The 21,806-nt window shown below is 61.8% G+C and overlaps 5 protein-coding genes across 5 annotated transcripts; 3 read left to right on the forward strand and 2 right to left on the reverse strand.

Moving 5' to 3' along the window:
• Positions 1–737: 737 nt before the first annotated feature.
• On the reverse strand, positions 738–1,917 carry VTJ83DRAFT_121 (uncharacterized protein; the record flags this gene model as incomplete). The annotated part of the gene is made up of 2 exons (XM_071007344.1): positions 738–1,665; positions 1,760–1,917. 2 exons carry the CDS (start codon positions 1,915–1,917, stop codon positions 738–740), a joined length of 1,086 nt encoding a protein of 361 aa, XP_070869474.1.
• A 4,094-nt stretch (positions 1,918–6,011) lies between these two features.
• On the reverse strand, positions 6,012–7,037 carry VTJ83DRAFT_122 (uncharacterized protein; the record flags this gene model as incomplete). The annotated part of the gene is made up of 2 exons (XM_071007355.1): positions 6,012–6,211; positions 6,278–7,037. 2 exons carry the CDS (start codon positions 7,035–7,037, stop codon positions 6,012–6,014), a joined length of 960 nt encoding a protein of 319 aa, XP_070869475.1.
• Positions 7,038–9,681: 2,644 nt separating this feature from the next.
• On the forward strand, positions 9,682–12,401 carry VTJ83DRAFT_123 (uncharacterized protein; the record flags this gene model as incomplete). Its single annotated transcript, XM_071007366.1, has 5 exons — positions 9,682–11,014; positions 11,090–11,361; positions 11,438–11,544; positions 11,615–11,910; positions 11,980–12,401. 5 exons carry the CDS (start codon positions 9,682–9,684, stop codon positions 12,399–12,401), a joined length of 2,430 nt encoding a protein of 809 aa, XP_070869476.1.
• A 482-nt stretch (positions 12,402–12,883) lies between these two features.
• On the forward strand, positions 12,884–14,599 carry VTJ83DRAFT_124 (uncharacterized protein; the record flags this gene model as incomplete). The annotated part of the gene is made up of 2 exons (XM_071007377.1): positions 12,884–13,018; positions 13,112–14,599. 2 exons carry the CDS (start codon positions 12,884–12,886, stop codon positions 14,597–14,599), a joined length of 1,623 nt encoding a protein of 540 aa, XP_070869477.1.
• A 3,740-nt stretch (positions 14,600–18,339) lies between these two features.
• On the forward strand, positions 18,340–19,661 carry VTJ83DRAFT_125 (uncharacterized protein; the record flags this gene model as incomplete). Its single annotated transcript, XM_071007388.1, has 3 exons — positions 18,340–18,532; positions 18,635–19,431; positions 19,515–19,661. 3 exons carry the CDS (start codon positions 18,340–18,342, stop codon positions 19,659–19,661), a joined length of 1,137 nt encoding a protein of 378 aa, XP_070869478.1.
• Positions 19,662–21,806: the final 2,145 nt, after the last annotated feature.

Consider the following 21,806-nt stretch of genomic DNA (forward strand, 5'->3'; position numbering starts at 1 on the left):
GGCGTGCTTCGGGATGCGTTGGCAACGGAGCCGCGATGATTTACGAGACTATAGAAGGGTACATGCATAGCGCTTGGGACCAGAGCGATGGACTGGGCAGGGCACTCGTCTGAGCATAAACGCTGGATGGCACTTGGGCAGGGCGGGACTTGGGATGGGTTGGCGGCTTGTTTGAGTGCGGGACACCTGGGCAGAGCAACTTGGGTGATGACGGTCACTGAATTTTGGAATTCGGGTAACGCATGTATGCGTGGCATCCGTGATGCGGGTTGGGCATGGATCTTTTTTTTTTTTTTTTTTTTCGTTTTCTTTTGGTATTTAGCTTCGGGAGGCGGGCATATGTATGTGTGGCATGTTTGTTGTGTGCATGATGAATTTACAGGCCCAGAGAGGTTTCGGAAGAGCATGAGAGCGATTTGGGAATGCGGACAGAAAAGACAAAATGGGATACCTATATTTTTTGCATTACATCCGATACGCCCAAACTAGCCAAAAAGAACCGTGCCCGCTGCTGTGACTTGTGAACTGCCATGATGTTTTTTCCCCCCTTCCAAGCCCCGAATGATTACGCCCTGCCTAGATTACCGACTGCCCCCTGGGCCCCAACGTTGGAAGCCATTCTTTTCCTTGACGATCCCGCAGGTACCTTGGTCAAATGAAAAAAAAATTAATGGAAGCAAGAAAGAAAGAGAGAAAGAAATCGTCATCAGCCGTCCCGCCTTGCCTCATCTCTCCCTTTACGCACTCTCTCCCAATCCCCCACTCGTCTTGACCTTCTTGACCCGGCCCTCTTCCTGCGCGTCGCCCTCCCAGGAATCGCTCTCCCGTTTGCGGCTGCGGCGCATCACCAGCCGGCGGGACTGTACCTGTGCGAGGCCGCCGTGCCCTGGGAGCTCTCTGATGAGACGGATGGACAAGCAGATGTTTTCGGCGGGATCGCCCTGCGGCGAGGCGGATGATTCGATGGGCGGGTCGTGGTGGATGAGCGCCGAGCCGAGGACGGCGGTTTTCGGGGGGTTCTTGGGATGACGTTGTTGCTGGTGAACGTCTTCTTCGGCTTGTTGTTGTTTTTGCTGTTGTTGTTGGCGGTGGTGGTCGTCGTGGTCGTGGTCTTGATGCATTGGCTCATCAAAGATGTCAACCAGGCGCTCCTGCGCCGGCAGCGAGGAAAGGTAGCGGTGGATGGGGTCGTAATGGGAGTGAGGAGCAATGCCGGTTGCTCGGGGAGGTGATGGGGTCGGGGGTTGCTGGTGGTCGGGCTGCGACCGAATTCCCATCAGAGAGGCTGGGCTGCCGTACTGGGGACTCTGATGGGAGATGGGGTGTGCAGAAGGAGATGTCGGCACGCTGGCGACATTCGGGGACAACGCGCCGGGTGGGATGTGATGGGTCATGGAGACAGCGAGGTGCTCGTGGGGCTCGTGGTTGTGGATGTACCGTTCAAGGATGGACGGCTGGTTGGCGTCGTTGTAGTGGTCCCAGCTGGAGTTTGTCGAAATGCTTGGCGAACGGGGAGGGGAGGTAGGCAGATGAGGGCCTGGCGATGACCCGAGGAGCGAGTCCTCGGGAGTGATGAGGATGGCCGGGTGGGACGGCGACTGGGGGTTAAAGTCCAGCGCCATATCGCCGCGCTCGACGGGTGCATGCGAGAGGCTTTGCGGAAGGCTGGTGAGGGTGTTAGCAGATAATTCACTAGCCGGCTGCCGTCCCTCCGACCCGGCGGAGCTGTGCCCCGACGCATGTTGGAGCGGTCACTTGCCTGGAGGCGAGCGCCTCGTGGGAAACGGATTGATAGGGGGAGAGGCTGATGGAGCTGTCGGTGCTGTCGGTGCTGTCGTGCCGGCGATGGTGCTGGCCGATGAGAATGTCCCGGCCGTCTCCAATTTTGAAGAACGCATCGGGAATGAACTCGGCCATGCTGGCCTGGGAAGGATGGTCCGCCGGCGAGAGAATCCGATCGAGGAATGACGACGCGAGCGATGGCGATCAATGAGCCAAGGGGATGCTGCCCAACGGGCCACCCAAGGACGTGGCGCGGTCGCGTATCAATCTAGGATCAAGTCAAGGGGAAACCCGCAAAGAAAAAGGAACCGACCCGGGCGCGGCGCGGCTCAATAGCCCGGCAGTTCACAATGTCAATTCCCAGAAAACAAAGACGTCTTGTCTAACCGGGCCCGACGGAGCGGTCCGGGAGTCGTGCGACAGGATGGGGGCATGCGGCCGCCGAAGATAGTTATGAACCAGATGGTCGGGTCGAGACACCAGGGGGGGCGGGCTGCAAACTGCCTGCCCCAGGTCCGCGCACCCAAAGAGAGACTGCCCGATTGACAGAAGGCAGCCGGCCAGCATCCCAGATGTTGACGAGGAGGCCTGGTCTGGTGTGGTGCAGTACGAGACGAAGCGTCCTTCTTCTCAGCCTGGGTTGGTCACCAGGTTCCCCGACTGCTGGGAGCTTTCTCGGGTCCGGGGGGGGGGGGGGGGGTGTGATCTGGGACCAAAAAAGAAGCACCAAAACTTGCTGATCGGATCATTAACTCACTACTGCGTACACCGTATGTATGGGTGAGAAGTGAACTAATTCGACCAACCAGGTCTTGACGCCCGTGCAAGGTAACCGTCCGAAAAAGCACCACGGGTGGGCGAGTGGGCGGGTTTGGTGAGAAGCCCCGGGGATGCAAGCGAGATGGAAGCCGGATGGGCGCAGCCGGGACCGGGTCAGGTCCCAAGTGTTTGGTTCGACTTTGGACGCAGGCAGGGGACGATCCTGTACACGGGCAGTGTTGGGCACGGTGTTGACGACCCCAGCCGGTCGGGATGACACAGCGGCTCCCTGGGGCCGGTCCGTGCCACCGGGTCCGTCCGTTAGTTACTGCGTAGGGCTGAGAAACCACACGGCGTAACATCCTGCAAGCAATGCCCTGGAGGACCGGGCGCCCGTAAGGGGTTGTGCGACACGTGTCAAGCAGATAGCAGGGAGAAAGGACGCCTCGTTGCCTGGGAATGCATCCACGGGAATGCAGGTGATTTTGGGGGCGTTTTGCAGCACGCCAAACCATGCCATATTCATCAACGTTGGATCCTTGGAGACGAGGAACATGCAGAGAAGGGTGCCGTGTCCGGTTGGGATGACGCGTCCGTGGGCGTCTCCGGCCCCACCCTCAGGATGGGCTTCGATGCGGTGAGAAAGGAATTATGGTGGCGCCGACGAGAATGTACAGCCTTGTCGCCTAGGCAGGGGTTTACAAGTATAGTAAACAACCGACATGGATGGTTGTTATGGGTGCTCTCACCTCAGGTAACTAACTACATAGGTAACATTCATTGCTGGTGGCCAAGACTGAACGTTGAGCAATCGGGCCGCCGTCTGATCGTACCATCCAGACCCTTGCGCACCCCGACCACCTCATGAATCCTCATCAACCGCACTTGATGCAAATGATATATACACAGTAGTAAACAAGGCTGTGTCATCTGCACACGCCAGGAGCAGCCAGCACGGGTGCCGCATTTCACAAACGGCCGGGCGTCCAAAGGCGTGGTGGCAAACGACGGAAGAGCCGAGCAGAGAAACCAACGCGTCAACGTGCCTACGACAGGCTGGTTGCACATGAGAAGCAACAACCCCTTCTCCGCCGGCGCCCTCGACGCCTCATCCCTGTGGTTGACGATCCATCCCATTCAGCCACCGCTGACAACCGAGACGCAAACCAAGAGAAAGGAAGAAGAAGAAGAAGAAGAAACCAAAAGAAAAAAGAAAAGGGGGGGGGGGGGGGGGGGCGGCAGAAGCGTACCCCTGGCCCACCGCGCCGTTGGCGACCGTAGCCCTGGTCCGAGAGAACCGGTGGCTGACGGCCGGCGTCGCGGAGCTCGGCGTAACTATAGTAGTAGTACCTGCAGGCCGTCCGGGCAGGGGGGTGCGCAGCATGCTGCCGCAGCGCGAGCGTGGGACGTCCGCGGGAACACGGCGTCCTCGTTCTCTCTGGCCGCCGGAAGGAAGAGACACTGTGCGGAGCCAGCCTTGTCGTTGATCACGTCGTCCTCAGTCACCGTGCCCTTCGTAGCGGTGGACGGCGCGCGTGACCAACAACAACGCCCGGCGCTTCTCACGGAGGCGGCCGAGGGTCTTGAGGTTCTCGGAGACGAGCCTCTCCTCCACGCTGGGGAGCCCCGTCCGTCGTGCCGTCAGCATTGTCCACGGCTTCGCCGCTGGCCTTGGCAGCGCCGTTGTTCTCGCCGTGCTCCGTCGCCGCGCCTGTCTTCCTTTCCTCGCCCCCCTCTCCTTCTCCCCTCCCCCACCCCCTCCCTGTTCCTGGCCCGAGCTTTCGGCGCAGGCTCCGTGGGGCGCGCACGGCGATCCCACAGGCACCAGGGACCGTCGGCGAAGCCAACGTCCCTCCGTCATCTGCTGGATGGCGAGCGTGAGCTTCAGGTGGGCTAGACACGCGTCGACCGTCGGGGTCCGTCGGCTCGGTGGACAGACGCAAGGCCTCCAACGGGACCGTCAAGCGCAGGGGCCCAATCGATATGGCCCTCCGGCCCAGCCCCCTCGCATGGGGGCGGCGGACTGTTCGCCCGGCCGTCGTTGATGGTGCCTGTCGCAGGGCCGGCGGTGCCATCGTCATGGTCCAAACGCAACGTGGACGCGGGGCGCTGCAGGATGGAGGACCGCCTCGAGTTCCGCGTCGTTCTGGTTCCAGGTGGGTGGACAAAAGGAGGAGCGCCATCGTCGCTGAGCTTGGAGAGACGTTGCGGAGCGTGCACATGGGTAGCCTTGTGGCTTCGACATCTTGGACCCACGGACGAAACAGGGGTTACGTTGAGCCGGTGGTAGGCAGATCAAGACTGACCTTTGCCCGGCCGTGAGGAGGAGAGAGGACGGGATGGCCTGGACCCCCCAGGTGCATATCTTTCATCGGGTCGGTGACCCCTCCCGGGGGGTGCATGATGGCTCCCTTGGCGCGGATGGTTTCAACGACGGGTTTCGCATGTTCCAGTGTCCGATATCATATCGGAGGGAGTCAGGCGGCTGCACTTCCAAAGTGCTGACATTGGCGATGCGAGCCGGTCGAGACAGACCGGTGAGTGAACGACCCATCGCGGGACTTTTCACGCAGGTCCGCGCCAGGAAAGGCGGAAAACGCGGGCAATCCGACGATTCGTAGCTGGCGATGGGATCGATCTTTGATGGGCTGACAGACCCATGCGGGGAATGGGATCGGCCGTGAAAAGCGTCTGTCACGCCTTGGCTGATAAGTTCTCATCGTCCAGAAACGCACCAGGCAAAGCTGGTAGGTTCACTCACTGGTTGTTGGAGGCATCCAACATGAGGGGTTTTTTTTTTTTCTTTTGTGGTTTGGATCGGTGACAGAGAACGGGGTGTAGAAATGTGCTGCTGCTGGTATCTGTCTTACATAGGTAATAGAGTATAACTACATACAAAAACATCGCGACCCTGCCGACGACCAACACCTCCCGCGCACCATGGCCTTTCCGACCGAGACAACCCAAGTGCGGTACCCGCACACAAGAAAAACAAGACAAGAACAAGAAACAAGCCCCGAGAATTCCATACGCCCCCAACCGCGCGCCTCACAACACCTCAACAACACAAACTCCCTCCCACGCCCTCCGCGGCGGCTCCTTAATACGCCTGATATCCGAGGCGGCTCTCCAACGTCAAGCCCTCCACATCCCTCACCAGCCCCCGCAGCCCCTGCAGCGCATCCACGAGCTTTGTCGCGCCGCACTCGTGGACGCCAAAGTCCGACCCGCCCCAGCCGTCCTTGAGCGACGGGTCCGGCGACGCGGCCGGGGTGAGCGGCCAGGTGGGGACGCCGGGGGGGCCTTGGACGCGGGCGGCGGCGGGCCGACCGAGCTCACGCTCTTCTTGCGCATGAACCAAGGGGGCTGCTCGGCCTCGCGGCGGCGGCGGGCGCGGTCCTCGGCCTCGTCGCGGCGGCGCACGATCAGGCGGATGCCGGCGTCGACGTCGCGGGCGACGGCGGCGAAGCTCAGGCCGGCGTAGGGCTTGGCGGGCGCGGCCACAGCAGGCCGCGCGGCCGCTGCAGCGATCGCGTCAGCTCGCCGAGGAGGAGCGAGTCGCAGTGCTGGGTCGGGCAGCCGGGAACGCCCGCCGTCAGGTCGTCGACGGCCGCGTGGATGCGGGCCAAGGCCTGGGTGACGAGGGATTGCCGGGCCGCGTCGACGTGGTCTGGGAGGGGTGTTAGTTGAGACAGGCGTGTGGGCGGCTAGCAAACGGGGGGGGGGGGCAACGTACGGATGATCTTGTCGCGGATGGGGAGGCCGAGGGTGGGAATGGGACCCGAGCTCTGGGCCGCGGCGGCCTTGGTGACGGCCTTGAAGATGTCGGCATGGCGGAAGACGTGGCTGACGTAGATCCACTGGATAAGGTCGTGGGTGTAGGCTGTCGGGACGGAGTCTTCGAGGCGCGAGATCCATCGCTCGGCGTAGACGTCGATGGCGTCGACGAGCTGGAAGCGGTCGACAAAGACGGCGACGTTGGTCAGGGTCTCGAGGTCGAGCGTCTTGGGGACCTTGGACCCGCGGGCGTGCAGGGCGTTCATGACGATGCTGACGGCGGTGGGGTCGAAGCCGGGAGCGAGGCGGAGGTGCACCCGGCCGTCCGACTGGCGGGCGGCGCCCAGGTTGGCGAATTGAAGCTTGGTCTTGAAGACGCGAGACGCCAGGGCGAGGTGCTTGGAGGACACCTTGAGGCGCAGGCCCTTCTGCGACCGCGTAGCCGGCGGGCTGGCGACCTGGTAGGCGTCGCTGGGGTCGTGGTGGATGCCGAGGCCGTCGACCTCGACCTCAGCGGCGGCATGGGTGCCATTGATGCCATTGACGCCGTTGACGCCATTGATGCCATTGAGCAGAGGCTGGTGGTGGCCGTGCGAGGATTTCGGGTCGTGCTTGGGGGGCGGAACGATCAGCAGCGCGTCGGCGTCCGGATCGACGTCGTACAGCGGCGTAATGTTCGCAAAGGGCGATGCGACAACGACAACCTCGACAAAGTCCATGGCGGCTGGCACAAGGGCAACGGCTGGCTTGCTTGGTGTGTGTATGTGTGCATGCGTGTGTGTGTATGGGTCCAAGTCCAAGTCCAACCGGCACGAAGCGGTCCCTTTGGAAGAAAGGAGCGAATCGAAGTGTAAGTGTAAGTGAATGTAAGTGAATGTAAGTGAATATAACGCGGCGGCGAGGGGGGGGGGGGGGGGGGGAGGGGAGGGGACGCTCCCGAGCCGCGACTCCTGCGAGCCGGACCCAAGAAACCAAGTCCGGTTACGGTGGCATGATAAAAGCGCTGGTGTGCGGGGCGGGAGTCAATCACGCAATCCGCCAATGCGAATCTTTAACGCAACCCTTTGGAAGTTGGAGATTTGGAAATGACTGGCAGCACGGGGGGGTGCACACGGGCTGCACACGGGCAGCACACGGGCGGCACACGGGGAGTCCTCGGCTTGGCCGCGGGCCGTGGTTCGGCGGGGGATGAATGGGGGTTGGCCCAATAAGACTCGATGAGACTCTGCACCCAACCGCGCACCCCACGACCTCGGCGGCCGTGGTGGTAGCTGCCACGGAAGCACGTGGGTGATGGCGATGACAGGCGGATCACAGGCTGATGACGGGGCCCACAGCGGGGAGCAGCACCTCCCGCCCACCCGCAAGCGGCCAATCCGTTACGTACAGAACAGTACCTGACGTCTCATGTTACGGTTACATTTCCAAACACGGCCAAGCCAAGTCCAAGGCCAAGCCCAAGGCCAAGCCCCCCTCAGCCCGGCCGCGTGTGGCGCTGCCTACCTGTTTGTGGGCGAGAAGAGGGGCGGTGCACCTAGACGGTCTACTATTATAGGACCGTCTAGCACAGGAGGGAATGCGGAGGTGCCCGCGAACCACCTAGATAGCACCCCTATCCCGGAACCATCAGCTTTTCAAGGTTCTTAGACGGCCAGCACGTTTTCGGAGCAAATCCGTCAGGCCGTGATGGACATGTCATCCCGGAAGTTCTTTTCTTTCAGTCTTGTCACCCACGTCCGGTTGCCAAAAAAAAAAGTCGTTGCCGGACATGGGAAGGGGGGGCGGGGGGTTCTATTGGTAACCCAACTCAACGTACGTACTTCCCAACGTACATGCTAGTAGGTGTCATAGGTGTCGGGGGGGCAACATGTTTAGCTAGGGAGTCTCGGGTTGTCTTGAACAGGTTTGGACAGGTGTTGAGGTGTTGATAGCTAGCACGAGGTGCTGTGGTAGGTATACGTATAGTACCTGCTGCCCGTGGAGAACCATGCCTACGTGGAGAACGAATCCTTCCATCCACGTCCCACCTCGATGAAGGTTCCCATCGTCCCGTCGTTGCCAACTTGTCAACTTGTCTCGTCCAGCAAACCGTGGTGTCGTGGATGTCTCCCGTGGTACAGGACTGACCCCCGGCTGTCATGGGCCATGGGCTCGGTGTGGACACTCGGTTGCATCCAAGCCAGGGCTGGGGGGGCTGGGAGGGGGGGGAGGAGGGGTGTATCCGTCCCGCTGGCGCGGCAGCGCCTAACGTTTCATCGCCTTCTTGAATGGGTAGAGACACGGAGTGTCGATGCTAGCCTGCGGGCCGCGCCGCTCGGAATGTCTCCCGACTTGGCTTCTAACGGCGCCTGATCGTCCCGGTCGTGATGGAGACGGGGGCCACTTAGGACCACCAGCCCAGAGCAGCCATATCGCAGGCCTCAGCTAGTGCGGCGGAGGGCTCCCGGGCGCGGTGCTCTACACCGCAGGTTGCAGAGCTTCTTGTGTACGCAGTACGCAGTATGTACGTCTCCAGGTGAACCCAGGCTTGGTCTTATGTAGCAAGGTCCCCGCTACGGTCGGAGATGCCGGTCCCCAGGACCATGCACAGCGCAGCACAGCACAGCACACGCATTGGGTCTGGATCCCGCGGGCAGTTTGGTCCGTTTGAAACATTGGCAGCGAATAAGGCCAGCCGGGTGCTAGGTAGGAGCTGCGGCGATGGAGCGGCTGGTCATGTGCTCGCTCTCCCCATCAGCTGTACATGCTCTTACGCAGAGAAGAGCTCAGCATGGCGACAAGAGTGTGGGGTAAATGAAAGGAGCCCATCTGAGTCAGAGGTAACGGTCCGGACTCGACGTGTTTCAAATCGGAAAGCCGCAGGAAAATCCAAAAACCGGTTGGTGGATCGGGTTGATGCTGGCGACGGTCTGGGAGAGCCGAGCCGTTGACGTAGCACACACATGCAGAGACAAACTCAACAACAGACACGTCAGACACGTCGAGGCCTGAACCTTTTTTTTTTTTTTTTTTTTTCCCTCTCCTCCGTCTTCGCTGACGTCGACTGCCAGCCTCCCATCCCGTCAGGCCCGGGCAAAAAGTCTCCACCGACCATTCCTTTTAGGGCTTGGCGCACTGCGGCCCTGCACTAGCCATCCCGTTTCAGACTAGCGCCACCTCTTGCCATGCCAGCATGCCAATCGTAGATCCCGATTCGTTTCCCCGCAAAACCCAGAGCCCCATCCCAACATGGTTGCGTAGCCTTGATGTCGATCCACTCTCGGCATCGATTTTGTGCTCTCTCACCTTGCACTAAACTCCGGTGCCAAACCCATCCATCATCTGCTGGACCATGGCGCAGGCCGTACTCTGATCCAAACCGCCATGCCAGACGCCCTGGGACCGCACCGGTGTCCCGTGTGCTTCAAGACGTACAAGCGTCGCGAGCACCTGCAGCGCCACCGCAGCACGCACACGTCGGAGCGGCCTCATCGCTGCACCCTCTGCGGCGCATCCTTCCGTCGCTCCGACGTGCTCAAGCGTCACGTCCAGACCTGCGACGGCGCCTCGACCGCCTCGGCCAGCCGCCGTCGTGCCTGTGACCGCTGCGTCCGCCAAAAGAAGGCGTGCAACTCGGGCCAGCCCTGCAGCAACTGCGAGCGCCGCGCCGTCGAATGCCACTACTCGGCCCAGCAGACCTCATCGCCGCCCCAGCCCACGCCGCCGCCGGCCCATCAAACGCCTCCTCACCATCCGGCGCCGCTCCAGACGACGCCGCTCCAGACGACGCCCTCCCCCGTCGCTTCCACCACCATACCAACGACCACCCTCGTCGCCCAGGATGGCATGACCGACATGCTGGCCCTCCACGGCCACCCGGGCCACCAGGGCCACCCGGGCCAACAGGGCCACTACCAGGACCACCACCCGGGCCACCCGGGCCACCACCAAGGCCACCCGGGCCCCCTTCACACCGCTGGGTTTTGCAACGTTCCCTTCGATGACTTCGACCTTTTGTTCCAGCAGGTCATCTCGCAGTATCCGCTGGTGGGCTCCCAGCAGCCCATGGGCGACTGGCTCGATGTCGCCATGCCCCATCACGCCCTGCCGGAAGCTCCCGGCATCCATCCCGTCCATGACAAGCCCGTCCGCAACGCGGTCGCCTCGCGCTACCGAGGATACGCCTTTAGCTTCCTCAGCGACTTCACCAGCCGCACGGGCCTGGTCTCCTCCTTTGAGTGTGCCACCCTGGAGCAGCGCCAGCAGATCGTCGCCGCCTTCCAGCAGTCGTATCTCGAACAGCAGGCCTCAGACTACTTTGCCAGCCTGACGCCCCTGTCTATGCCCTCGGGAGACTTTGATGGCCACAACCAGGCGCTGACGGGCCTTCCAGCGCTCTCCGGGAGCATGCCCTTGCCCGACCACGGCCTCACCTCGTGGTCTTCATGGCTCGATGATCCCATCGTGCTCCGTCTGCAGCAGGTCGTCTGGCTGGTCAAGCACGTGGTGACCGTCAGGCCCAACAACAGCGCCGTCACCCTGACCTGGTCCCCCGCCCTCGAACAGAGCTGCCTCAACTTCTTCTCCCCCCGCCGCTTCGCAAAGTTCATCGAGCTGTACTGGTCCGTCTGGCATCCCAACGTCAGCATCCTCCACCGACCCACCTTCGACCCGGCCACTGCCAAGCCCATCCTGCTGGCCGGCATGGCATTGATTGGTAAGGGAGACCCCTCCCTGCGCCCTGCGCCTTGCGTTGGCTGTGCTGTCTGTCCCCTGCTGACCGACCTGCTAGGCGCTTGCGTCTCTCCGGACCCCGTCGACAACGAGGATGCCCGGACCTGGTTCAACTGCGTCGAGGAGATGGTGTTTAACGATGACGATTTCTGCCGCGATGTCGACCCACCGGCCGTCGTCGACGTTAACGCCCCCCTTGCCACCATAGCTACCATCCGCAAGCTGCAGTCCCTCCAGGCCGCGTACCTGGTCTGTCTCTACCAGAACTGGGAAGGGACCGACTCCAGCAAGCGGCGCATCCGCCGCCATCGCTTCAGCACCTTGGTTTCGGTAAGACAAAGAGCCGTAGCGCCGCCCACCGCCCCCCGGGGTGTCTGGTCCCGATGGGCTTGCTGACGAATCCTAGACCGCAAGAGACTTTGGCATCGACACCGCCAGGCACCTGGACTACAGCTCGATGCCCAAGCACGAGTTCAACTGGGCCGAGTACATCGTTCGGGAGGAGCTGATCCGGTATGTTGTTCTTCCGCACGTTGGCCCCCCTGCCACCACCCACCGCCTGAAACTGACGCCGACGCGCCAGATCCTTGACGTGGATTTTCCTCTTCGATACCGCCTTCGTCATCTTCAACAACCTCCCCCACCGAATGGTCATCAAGGAAATGAAGATGCACATGGCGACGCCGGAAGCCTGCTTTCAGGCCCCGACGGCCGACGAATGCATCGAGCTGATCTACCAGTGGATGCCGCCTGGCAGCCCCTTTTGCAGCCTGCTCCTCCGAGAAGCCATCGAAACCGTTTGCCTCGACACCATGACGCCCGAGACGCAGGGCCAGTTCTCCCAGCTCGGCCCGGTCAACTTGTTCGCCATCGTATCCGGTGAGTGTTCCCCTTCCGCCGACGGTCCTGTGCGCGCTACGCGACCGGCCGTGTTGACCCAGCCGCTAGCCATCCACTACATGATTTTCCAACACCAAAACTCGCTCGGCGTCGAGGGCCAGCTCGCGCCCATCCGCAACGGGCTGCGCAACTGGATCGAGATCTGGGAAGAGTACGCCTCGTTCCCGTACGCCCTCTCCCCGCACGGCGTGCTGCAGGAGGACTGCCCAACCCCCTCGGTGATGTGGAAGCGCATCGGTTTTGTGCGATTTTCCCCGGAATGGTGGCTGCTCGGGAGCCTCGTCGCGGACCGCTTGACGGCTGCGGCTTCTCCGCAACCAGATGCTTCGTCGGCATCCGGTCGTGGCCCAGCCTCGCCTGGCACCCGAAACAAGCATCGGTCGGCGGACCCCATTCTGGAGAAGTACGACCAGACAAGCATGCGCCAGGTCAACGACCTAATCACCGGGTTCCAAAAGTTCAATATTTAAACCGTCCTTTGGCGACGGCAAACCCAAAAAGTTGGGGTCCGGATGGGGAGGGGGGGTCCGCAGCTGGCCCCGACTCCACCGAGGGAGGGCTCCGATAGGTCCAGAGCCCGGAGGCGGACGCCATCCCCACGCTCCTGGGAGCCGGCTGCGCGGTTCGCTCCCCGCTCCGGCGTCGCCTCCCACAAGTTCTCCGCCCGCATTCCCCGGACGTGAACCATCCCACCTCCGCCTCCGCGCGGGGACCTGCATATGCGCAATCCCACCTCGCCCCCGATGTGGCAGGTACCGATTTTCATCCGTGAAAGTTTACCGACCCCACGGGACCGCGTTGCGGGATCGCGTCGATCATGGGGAGAAACTATTTCAAGGCTCTCTGCTGCCGTGTCTCACACATGTCTTGGAGGGACTCTTCAGACGGCCACCGACACCCAAGCCTCCCGGATCATCTTTTCTTTTGACTCGTTCCGTCGCTCTCTACCACCATGGCCGTCCTTGTCCAGGTGCTGCCCATCGTCGTGGCGGTGGCCATCGTCGTCCGGCTCCTGCTGTCGGGCCGGCGGCCCAAGAATCTCCCTCCCGGGCCTCCCACCCTGCCGGTCATTGGCAACCTCCATCTGGTACGGCCCCTCCGCGCTGCCCTTGTCCCAACGGTCGCCGCAGCCGCCGCCGCCACCGCCGCCGCCGCTCCGTGCTAACCTAGCCCGCGCCAGATGCCCAAACGGGATGCCCACCTCCAGTTCGAGAAGTGGGCGAAGGAGTATGGGCCCGTCTACAGCCTGATCCTCGGGTCCAAGACCCTCGTCGTCCTCTCGAGCGATAGGGCCGTCAAGGACCTCCTGGACAAGAAGAGCAACATGTACTCGCACCGCCAGGAGATGTACATTGGCCAGACCCTGTGCAGCGGCGACCTCCGCATCCTCATGATGGGCTACGACGCGCGGTGGCGCATGTGCCGCAAGCTCGTGCACTCGCTCCTCAACATCTCGGCCGCCAAGTCGTACGTCCCGTACCAGATGCTCGAGAACAAGCAGATGCTCTACGAGATGATCACGCAGCCCGAGCGCTGCATGTACAACATCCGCCGCTACACCAACTCGCTGACCACCACCATGGTGTTTGGCTGGCGCTCCACCACCTATGACGATCCCAAGATGATGCAGCTGTTTGAGGGCTTCTCCGAGTTCGCCGAGCTCAACCAGACGGGCCTGGCCGCCCTGGTCGACTTCTTCCCCTGGATGCGCTGGCTCCCCGATTTCCTGCTCCCCGTCCGCGCCAAGGCCAAGGAGCTGCACCGCCGCGAGAAGGCCCTCTACCTCGGCCACTGGCTGCGCGCCAAGGAGGAGGCCAAGGCCGGCACCATCATGCGCTGCTTCAGCGAGGACCTGGTCGCCATCCAAAAGGCCGAAGGCATCTCGGACGACCAGGCCTCGTACATCACCGGCACCCTCCTCGAGGCCGGCTCCGACACCACCTCCAGCACCCTCTACGCCTTTGTCCAGGCCATGCTGCTGTACCCGGAGGTCCAGAAGAAGGCGCAGGCCATCATCGACGAGGTGATCGGCCCCAACCGCATGCCCACCATGGAAGACGAGCGCGACCTGCAGTACATCCGCGCCATCGTCAAGGAGTCGCTTCGCTGGATGCCCACCACCATCATGGGCGCCGTCCCCCACGCCGTCACCCAGGACGATTGGTACAACGGCTTCCTGATCCCCAAGAACGCCGGCGTCGTCAACAACGTCTGGGCCATCAACATGGACCCCGCCCGCCACCCGAACCCGCGCCGCTTCGACCCGGACCGCTTCAAGGACGACCTCCAGTCCCTGGCCGACGCCGCCGCCAACCCGGACGCCTCCAAGCGCGACCAGTTCACCTTTGGCGCCGGCCGCCGCATCTGCCCCGGCATCCACGTCGCCGAGCGCAGCCTGTTCCTCGGCGTCTCGCGCATGCTGTGGGCCTTTGACATCTCCCCGGTCCTCGACGCCCAGGGCAAGCCTATCCTCCCCGATCCCGACAGGCTGACCCAGGGCTTCGTGTGCCAGCCCGAGGAGTTCCAGGTCAAGATCACCCCGCGCTCCGAGGCCCGTCGCCAGATGGTCATCGAGGAATGGCACGCGGCCGAGAAGGAGTGGCTGGATCCTGTGACGAAGCAGTGGCGCGTGTGCCCCCTGGGCCCGGCCAAGACCAGGAAGGCATAAGCAGTCTGCCGTCTACTGTGTACTACTCGTTGGTCGAGCAAGGTGCTACGCTAGGTGGTGCGGACGATGTCACGTGATGAAGGAGTTGATACCACTGGGCAGGGCTTTTGCTGGAACGGCGTGGGATTCGATTGGGTTGGGACACGGCGATGTTGGATGGACTGTCTGTGTTGCATTGCATTTGCATGGCGGGCGTTTGACGGGAGTTTTGGAGGGGCATGTCATTGATTAGAAACCTTGCGCGTGATGTATGAACAAACCGGCCGTCAGCGGTCCGTGTTGAGAGAAAATGCCAACACCCCGATGATCCGATCTTACGTCTCACCCCGTTGTCGATGTGCCGGTGTTTGTGCCCCCCCCCGCGTCTGCGCCTGGCTACGCTACCTACGCAATGGTGTGTGTTCTCAAGCATGCGGAGGCAACATGCTGTGGAGCAAAGCGCAACACCGGAGCTCTCTTGCAAACCCGTCTCCGCAGGGGAGAGCAGACCCTCTTTCTTAAGGCTCGTGAACGGACAGGAAGCCCCTTTTATTCATACTACCGATCGCATGGCTCCACTAGGACTCGGCCGCGCCGCCATCATCACCATCCATTCCAACGGCAACGACCACGACCACATCAACCGCGCCCCTGGGCTCTTGGTTGATAAGACGCACCAAGGGTTGATGCTAGCTAGAAAAGCAGAATACAATCCTAGAATGCATCTGTAGGGTTGTTCTTTTGCATGCAGGTAAACACGATGGGAAGGTGACCACACGCTGCTCCAGCTGCCATGTGTCGACGACACGACTTGAAGGGTTCGACTACTATCATGCCCTTCGAATTCCGTGATCCACAGACATATAATGACCTAGAACAACCGCTTCTGCAAGACCTTCCGAGCGGCACAGCCCAGGGCCCCGGCCCTGTCGCATCTCTACAGCTCGCCGGCCGTCCCGATATCACGATGCGCTGAAGACGTTACATTGTCTCGTCGCATCCCAGAAACGACCCATCCTGCTTGCCGCCGCATCGCTTGAGAGTGCGTACGACGGAAAGGAGCGGTTGGAAGCTGTTATTCAAAAGAAGAAAACAACTATCTGGTATACCTCTCCAGGAGGCTCCTTAAATATACAATAGATGCCCAGAAGGGCGGTCTGAGACGGCAGAACATCTGCTGGCTGCCAGCACCAGAGTATGAGTCCCTATGGATGCTGTCACACTTGTTGTCCATCCTCAACAGACAGCAGCGCAAACACGCAGTTCCAGCCATCATCATCATCATCATCATCATCATCATCATCATCATCATCACGACACCAAGCACACCTGCTCCTCCCACTACGGCAACCTACCGATCCTCCTCTGTCTTCCCCTACCACGGAACGCGATCCCGCCATGGCCATCGAAGTGGGCACGTGCATCATCTGCCGGGCCGGCTTTATCCAGTGGCTCGAGAGCCACGGCATCCACAACTACGACGAGCGGCCCTCGTGGCTCGGGAGCGGCTCCATCATCACCATCAACATCCCGTCCACCATGAACAACCCGCAGTCCTTGTTTGCGATGTGCCTGCGCAAGCTCGTCGAGATTTCGCAGTTCGAGCACCACCGCGCCGAGATCGTCGGCAATCGCATATGCTGCTGCAGCTTTATCGGCCAAACGGGTGAGCGCGGCGGCTGCCCATGGCCGCCTAGTCCCGGGCCCGTCGTGGGCGTGGCGCGCCGGCGCGCAGCGCCGTTGCCGGGGATTCTGGGAACGGAGGGGACGGTGAGGGTGTAGTACAGCGGCGGACGTGCCATATCGCTGAGCTGGGCTCAAAGCGAATCATAACCCAATAATTACACCTACTTTGCCAACCTCTGATGTGGTGCATCCCGTTTGCTCTTGCTGTGTACCTGCTTGCCTATGCATGGATGCACGTGCACATGTGGCCTAAGGCGATTGAGATCCTTGCCTGTAATAGTTACCATTTGTTTATCTACCGTCTTTGATTTGACTCGTGGGCGCTGTGGTGGAAGAGATCCACGCAAGGTTCGCGCTCGAAGCCCCCAAGGCCATGCACTGTGTACATGTCTGAATAGTAGCACATATGAATATACTACGTAGGCAGGGCAGGCCCCCTCGGGTTTCCATCCTCGTACCAAGCCGATCTTGGCCGGTCAACAGCGGAGGCCGGCCCGTGGTGTGCCGTGTTCATGACACCGACCCAGGGATCGCCGTGGGAGGTTACAAAATCCGAACTTGACCGTCCCATGAGTCATGCTGCCTCGTATCACAACGGCCCGTAGCCGCAAGCCATGTTGGTCATGCGTGCAGGGACGCGGAAGGCATGCGCTGACTAGGTGCACAGTAGAATCATCGACGACCAAAGATGTCGGGATTCTACCCTGTTGCTCACCGAGTCGCGCTTCTTGGAATCATACCACGCGCCGGCTGGGTTCGTTCCATCACGAGATGCAGCCCGTATGTAATACCGACTGTTGTCAACCAACACATTTCCTGCAACTGGCTTCCCAAAGACTCATTCATTATGCCGTTTCATTCGACCCCCTGCGTCTTCGACTCGCTGCCACGCTGTTGCGACATGGCATGCCCGGAGACTTTCGGGCTTGCCGGGTAGGGGGCTGCCATGGCGCTGAACAACGTCTGCCATGAGAGGGCTCTGTTGCTGGTTGGGGATCGCGACACAAGAAGGTGGCTGTCATTCGTGCACAAGCAAGCTCCCCAGCCAAGGAAATCATAAAGATGATGAACAAAGGTGATGCATGCGTGAGGTCGTCGAGGAGGATGAAGACCAGGATATCGCATCACACCGTACCCCGCCGGCCCCTAGGATTCTCGGGTCTCTCAGCAGAAGCAGAAGCCTGCAGAGCCAAGATATGGAGGGAGTCATGTGCCATGTCCACCTCAGCTACTCTTACTGCCATGGTATGCTGTGCAGGAAACAAAGCCGCTAATGAAGCCCGAGACTTGCAACGAGACGCCCACCCCACGGGGTCCGGCAACCGACAACCACCGGCCCCTGGGTTGAGAGGAACCGTACACGCGAGCCGCGCGGAGGGCCATGGACATTGAAATCCGAGCCATCCCGTTGGTCGGATGCGAGGTGTGTCTTTTTTTTTTTTTTTTTTTTTTTTTTTGGGCGTGACGGCTCTCCACCTCATTTCCTCTCGTCCCTCCCACCACCACTCCGCCCGCCCGCGGTCCTGCTAGGGCTGCTCCGTGATCCATTGGGCAAGCTCTGTTGCAGCTTGCGCAGAGCTTGAAGAACCGACGACGTCCGAACGCCCCATGAACGTGCCGGTTCCGGTATCCGGGGCCGTGGGGCGCGCATGTTCATGCCGTCATACCGTCGGAAGGGAGGGGGGGCGGCAACGTGGGGAGCTGAGCGTCGGGCGCGTCGAGGGGAGAAAGATGTGGTGGTGGTGCTGGGACCTGCATAACCAACGTTCCCTTGTATCCACCGCTCATGTCGGCATGAATGGAAGCTCGGAAGCATCCATCGCAAAGGCCGCCGCCACCGGAGCTGCTGGAGAAGCGTTGGGACCGTTGATGCTGGGCACCTTGATCGGTGCTACTCGAGCTTGGAACCGACTCTCCCTCCGTTACCCCCCCTCCCCGCTTGCGCTTTCGCCACGCAAGCGTTGGGAACGACAAGGCGCGTCGTCGAGCTCAAAGGAATATTGGATGCCATCCAGGCGGACCAAGGGAGCGAATCCGAAACCCACACACACACACACATCGTCTGCGCCATCACAATGTCCCGCCGCACCACCGCCCTCGTCGTCCCGGAGCTCAACGGCAAGTTTGAGCTCCGCGAGGTCTACCTCTCCGACATCCAGCCGGACGAGGTCCTCGTCGAGATCCACGCGTCGGGCCTCTGCCACACCGACCTCTCCTTCGCGACCGGCGTCCTGCCGTGCCAGCCCGGCGCCGTGCTCGGCCATGAAGGTACCCCCGCTCCACCGGCCTCCTCTTCGGCTCCTGGGCCCCTCCCGCTTGCCGGACGTTGTTGCCCGTGAGCTGACCCGCCGCAACCCCGTCGGACGTTAGGCGCCGGCGTCGTCGTCGAGACGGGCTCTGCCGTCACCCACGTCGCCCCCGGCGACAAGGTCCTCCTCTCCTTCACGCACTGCGAGACGTGCGGGCCCTGCAAGTCGGGCCACCCGGCCTACTGCCACGACTTCAACGCGCGCAACATGAGCGGCCGGCGCCCCGACGGCAGCGCCGCCATGCACGCGAGCGCCGAGGCGGGCAAGGCGCCCGTCTTCAGCAGCTTCTTTGGCCAGTCCTCGTTCGCGCGGCACACCCTGGCGCACCGCTCGTCGGTCGTGCGCGTGCCCGCCGACGCCGACCTCGCGCTGTACGCGCCGCTGGGGTGCGGCATGCAGACGGGCGCCGGCGCCGTGCTCAAGTCGCTGGGCGTGCGCGAGGGGAGCACCGTGGCCGTGTTCGGCGCCGGGTCCGTCGGCATGGCGTCCGTCATGGCGGCGGCCCACGTGGCGCGCGCCGCCGTGGTGATCGCCGTCGACGTGCAGCCGGCCCGCCTCGAGCTGGCCAAGAAGCTGGGCGCCACGCACGGCGTGCTCGCGTCGCGCGACCCGGCGGCCAAGAGCGTCGTCGAGCAGATCCGCGACATCTGCCCGCCCCTCGGCGTCGACTTTGCCGTCGACTGCACGGGCGTGCCGTCCGTGATCCGCGACATGGTGGACAGCCTCGGGACCCTCGGCCGCGCGTCGACCGTCGGCGCGCCGGGGTTCGGCAAGGAGGTGGGCATCGACGTCATGCAGCATCTGACGTACGGCAAGGAGTACGTCGGCTGCTGCGAGGGCGACAGCCTGCCGTCCGAGGTGAGTTTCTTCTTTGTCGTCCAGGCGCGTTTCGGCGCTTCGGAACGAACGCGCTGCCCCTTGGCTAACCCGCGAACGCGCAGTTCATTCCCTACCTCATGGACCTGCACGCCAAGGGCCAGTTCCCGATGCACGAGTTTATCGAGTATTACGACTTTAGCGACTACGAAAAGGCCATCGCGGATATTCACTCGGGCAAGGTCGTCAAGGCGGTGCTGAAGTGGACATGATGAGCGGCAAACAGGAAAAGGAGGGGATGGGAGTACGAGAGTACGAATGGAGATGTTGGCGGTTCCAACGGGGCCAACCGCCCGCCGCTTCGTGCCTAGAGGATATTTATTACCTATATACCTAGATACCTTTCCGCGCGTTTTTCTCTTCTTCGTGGAGCCGTGTAGGAACCAGCCATGTCTCAGGTTTCATTGGCGGTTTGGAACGGCACTCGGTGAGATTTCTGGGAAGACGGTTGCGCCATGCACCACCGACACATCTCCCAACCAAGCCCATGGTAAAGAATTGCATGATCCTAAGGGGGTAATTACACAGAGGCTATATTTTACTAGCTCCCACGGGTTCGACTCCCAACGAAGGACGGTCGTCAATGGACCCAGCGCTTTTCCGAACCTCTCCCCCCCGTCACCTTCGCCGACAAGGCCAAACCCCGATCCGCGACCCCGTGTTCTTGGCCCATAACCATCACCATACCACCACCCAATGCGTCATCATGCACCGCCCTTCCTCCCCGTGCCCCTCCCCCCGGACCCCGTCCCCTGCTTCTCCACGAAGCGAGCGCTCTTCTCCGTCACCGTCCTCTCCACGACCATCCGTTCCGTGAAGTGCTGCCCCGCGGGCACCGGGTCGTCGCCCGACCTTCCCAGATCCGCCGCCACGTCCTCCTCGCTCTCGGTCGGGTGCGGCGCCGCCTCCCCGGGGCCCATGCGGATGGTGTGATGCCGCTCGGGAGGCAGCGGGTCGAGGTCGGAGCGGTCGGCGGCCACGTCGGCCTCGCTCTCGGTCGGGTTGCCCTTGACCTCGTCGCCAAAGTTCATCTGGGTTTCGGGTTCCGAAGAGGCGGGGGCCTTGTCGTCGTCGTCGGCGGGCGGGCCGGCGCCGGCGCGCCTTGGAGGGGGAGCGGCGCGCCGCGGCGGCGGCGGCGGCGGCGGCGCGTGCGGGGAGGCGGTGGTGTGGAGGCCGCGGACGGAGTAGTCCGGGAACGGAGCGGACGTTGCGGGCGGCGGAAGGGGAGACGAGAAGCCCATGGAGGAGGAGGGCCGGGGCGGGAGGTGGCTGAGCTGGGCCGGGCGGAGGCAGGCGGTGGTGTGGGCGTGGGAGAAGCGGTCGTCGCACGGGGGCGGCGTCGCGGAACGCTGGGAGGGCGCGGCGTGGTGGTGGTGAAGGCTAGGGTCGGTCGGGGAGTGGGACTCGATGAGGTCATAGCCGGAGCTCGAGGCGGTGGAGAAGTGCTGGTCGGCGGTGTTGCGCAGGTTGGGGAAGCTCCCTCGGGTGCGAAGCACGTTATCCAAGTTGCTTCGCAGGATGACGACGCGCGGCAGCGAGGCCGCAGTTCGGTACAGAGTCGCCATGTTGTTGACGAAATCCATAGGAAAACAAAAAGAGCGGCCGTCAACGGAAGAACACGAAAAAGGAGCGGCGTGTGGGCATGAGCTCGAGAAAGACGAGGTTCCTGTTGGCCACTTATCTCTTCTGGTGCTTCTCGTTCTCACGCCACAGCCGTGACGTCAGGGAGGGATGTCGAGGTTGGTGAGTCTAGACTGGGCCCAAATCGACACCGCGCGGGATATAAGTACATGATGCAACATACGCCTATGATTCGCCTAGCTGCCATCCGGGATCCCCGTCATTTGTTGACGAGTAATCTGTTGAAACGGCGTTAGGGACGTAGGGGGTGGGCGATAACAGTTCCTTTAGGAAACCGTAATATGATTATCATCGAACCTCTGCAATGCTCGGAGATGCACGCTATTGTTCGGTCGAGCAGATGGACACAAAGTAGATCCAACATATACTAATGCTGGGTATTGCGATAATTACAGCACAGGCGTATCTTTGGACCTATCTGGTCTTCGTTCAAGAGACGGTGAGACGGCGCGGCAAATCATGTTGCTTGAGCCCAAATCTCTCGACAGGGAGTCTCTGGTCGAGTCAGTCGTCAACGAAGAGAAACATCAGACATTGGTTCAATACTGCTTCTCTCAGCTTTCTTGAAGATATGCATGGCAAGGAGACGAAGCGTACAAAGCGCCCGGGACGGCGAAGATCGGCATCGTCTCGTGCGATGGGCTCGGTGATGGCACCCGCCGAGGAACAAACCACCACCGCCGCCACCCACATCCAAGCGGGGCGCAGCGCATTGA

Source organism: Remersonia thermophila, chromosome 1 (assembly GCF_042764415.1).
Source record: "Remersonia thermophila strain ATCC 22073 chromosome 1, whole genome shotgun sequence".
NCBI lineage: Eukaryota > Fungi > Ascomycota > Sordariomycetes > Sordariales > Chaetomiaceae > Remersonia > Remersonia thermophila.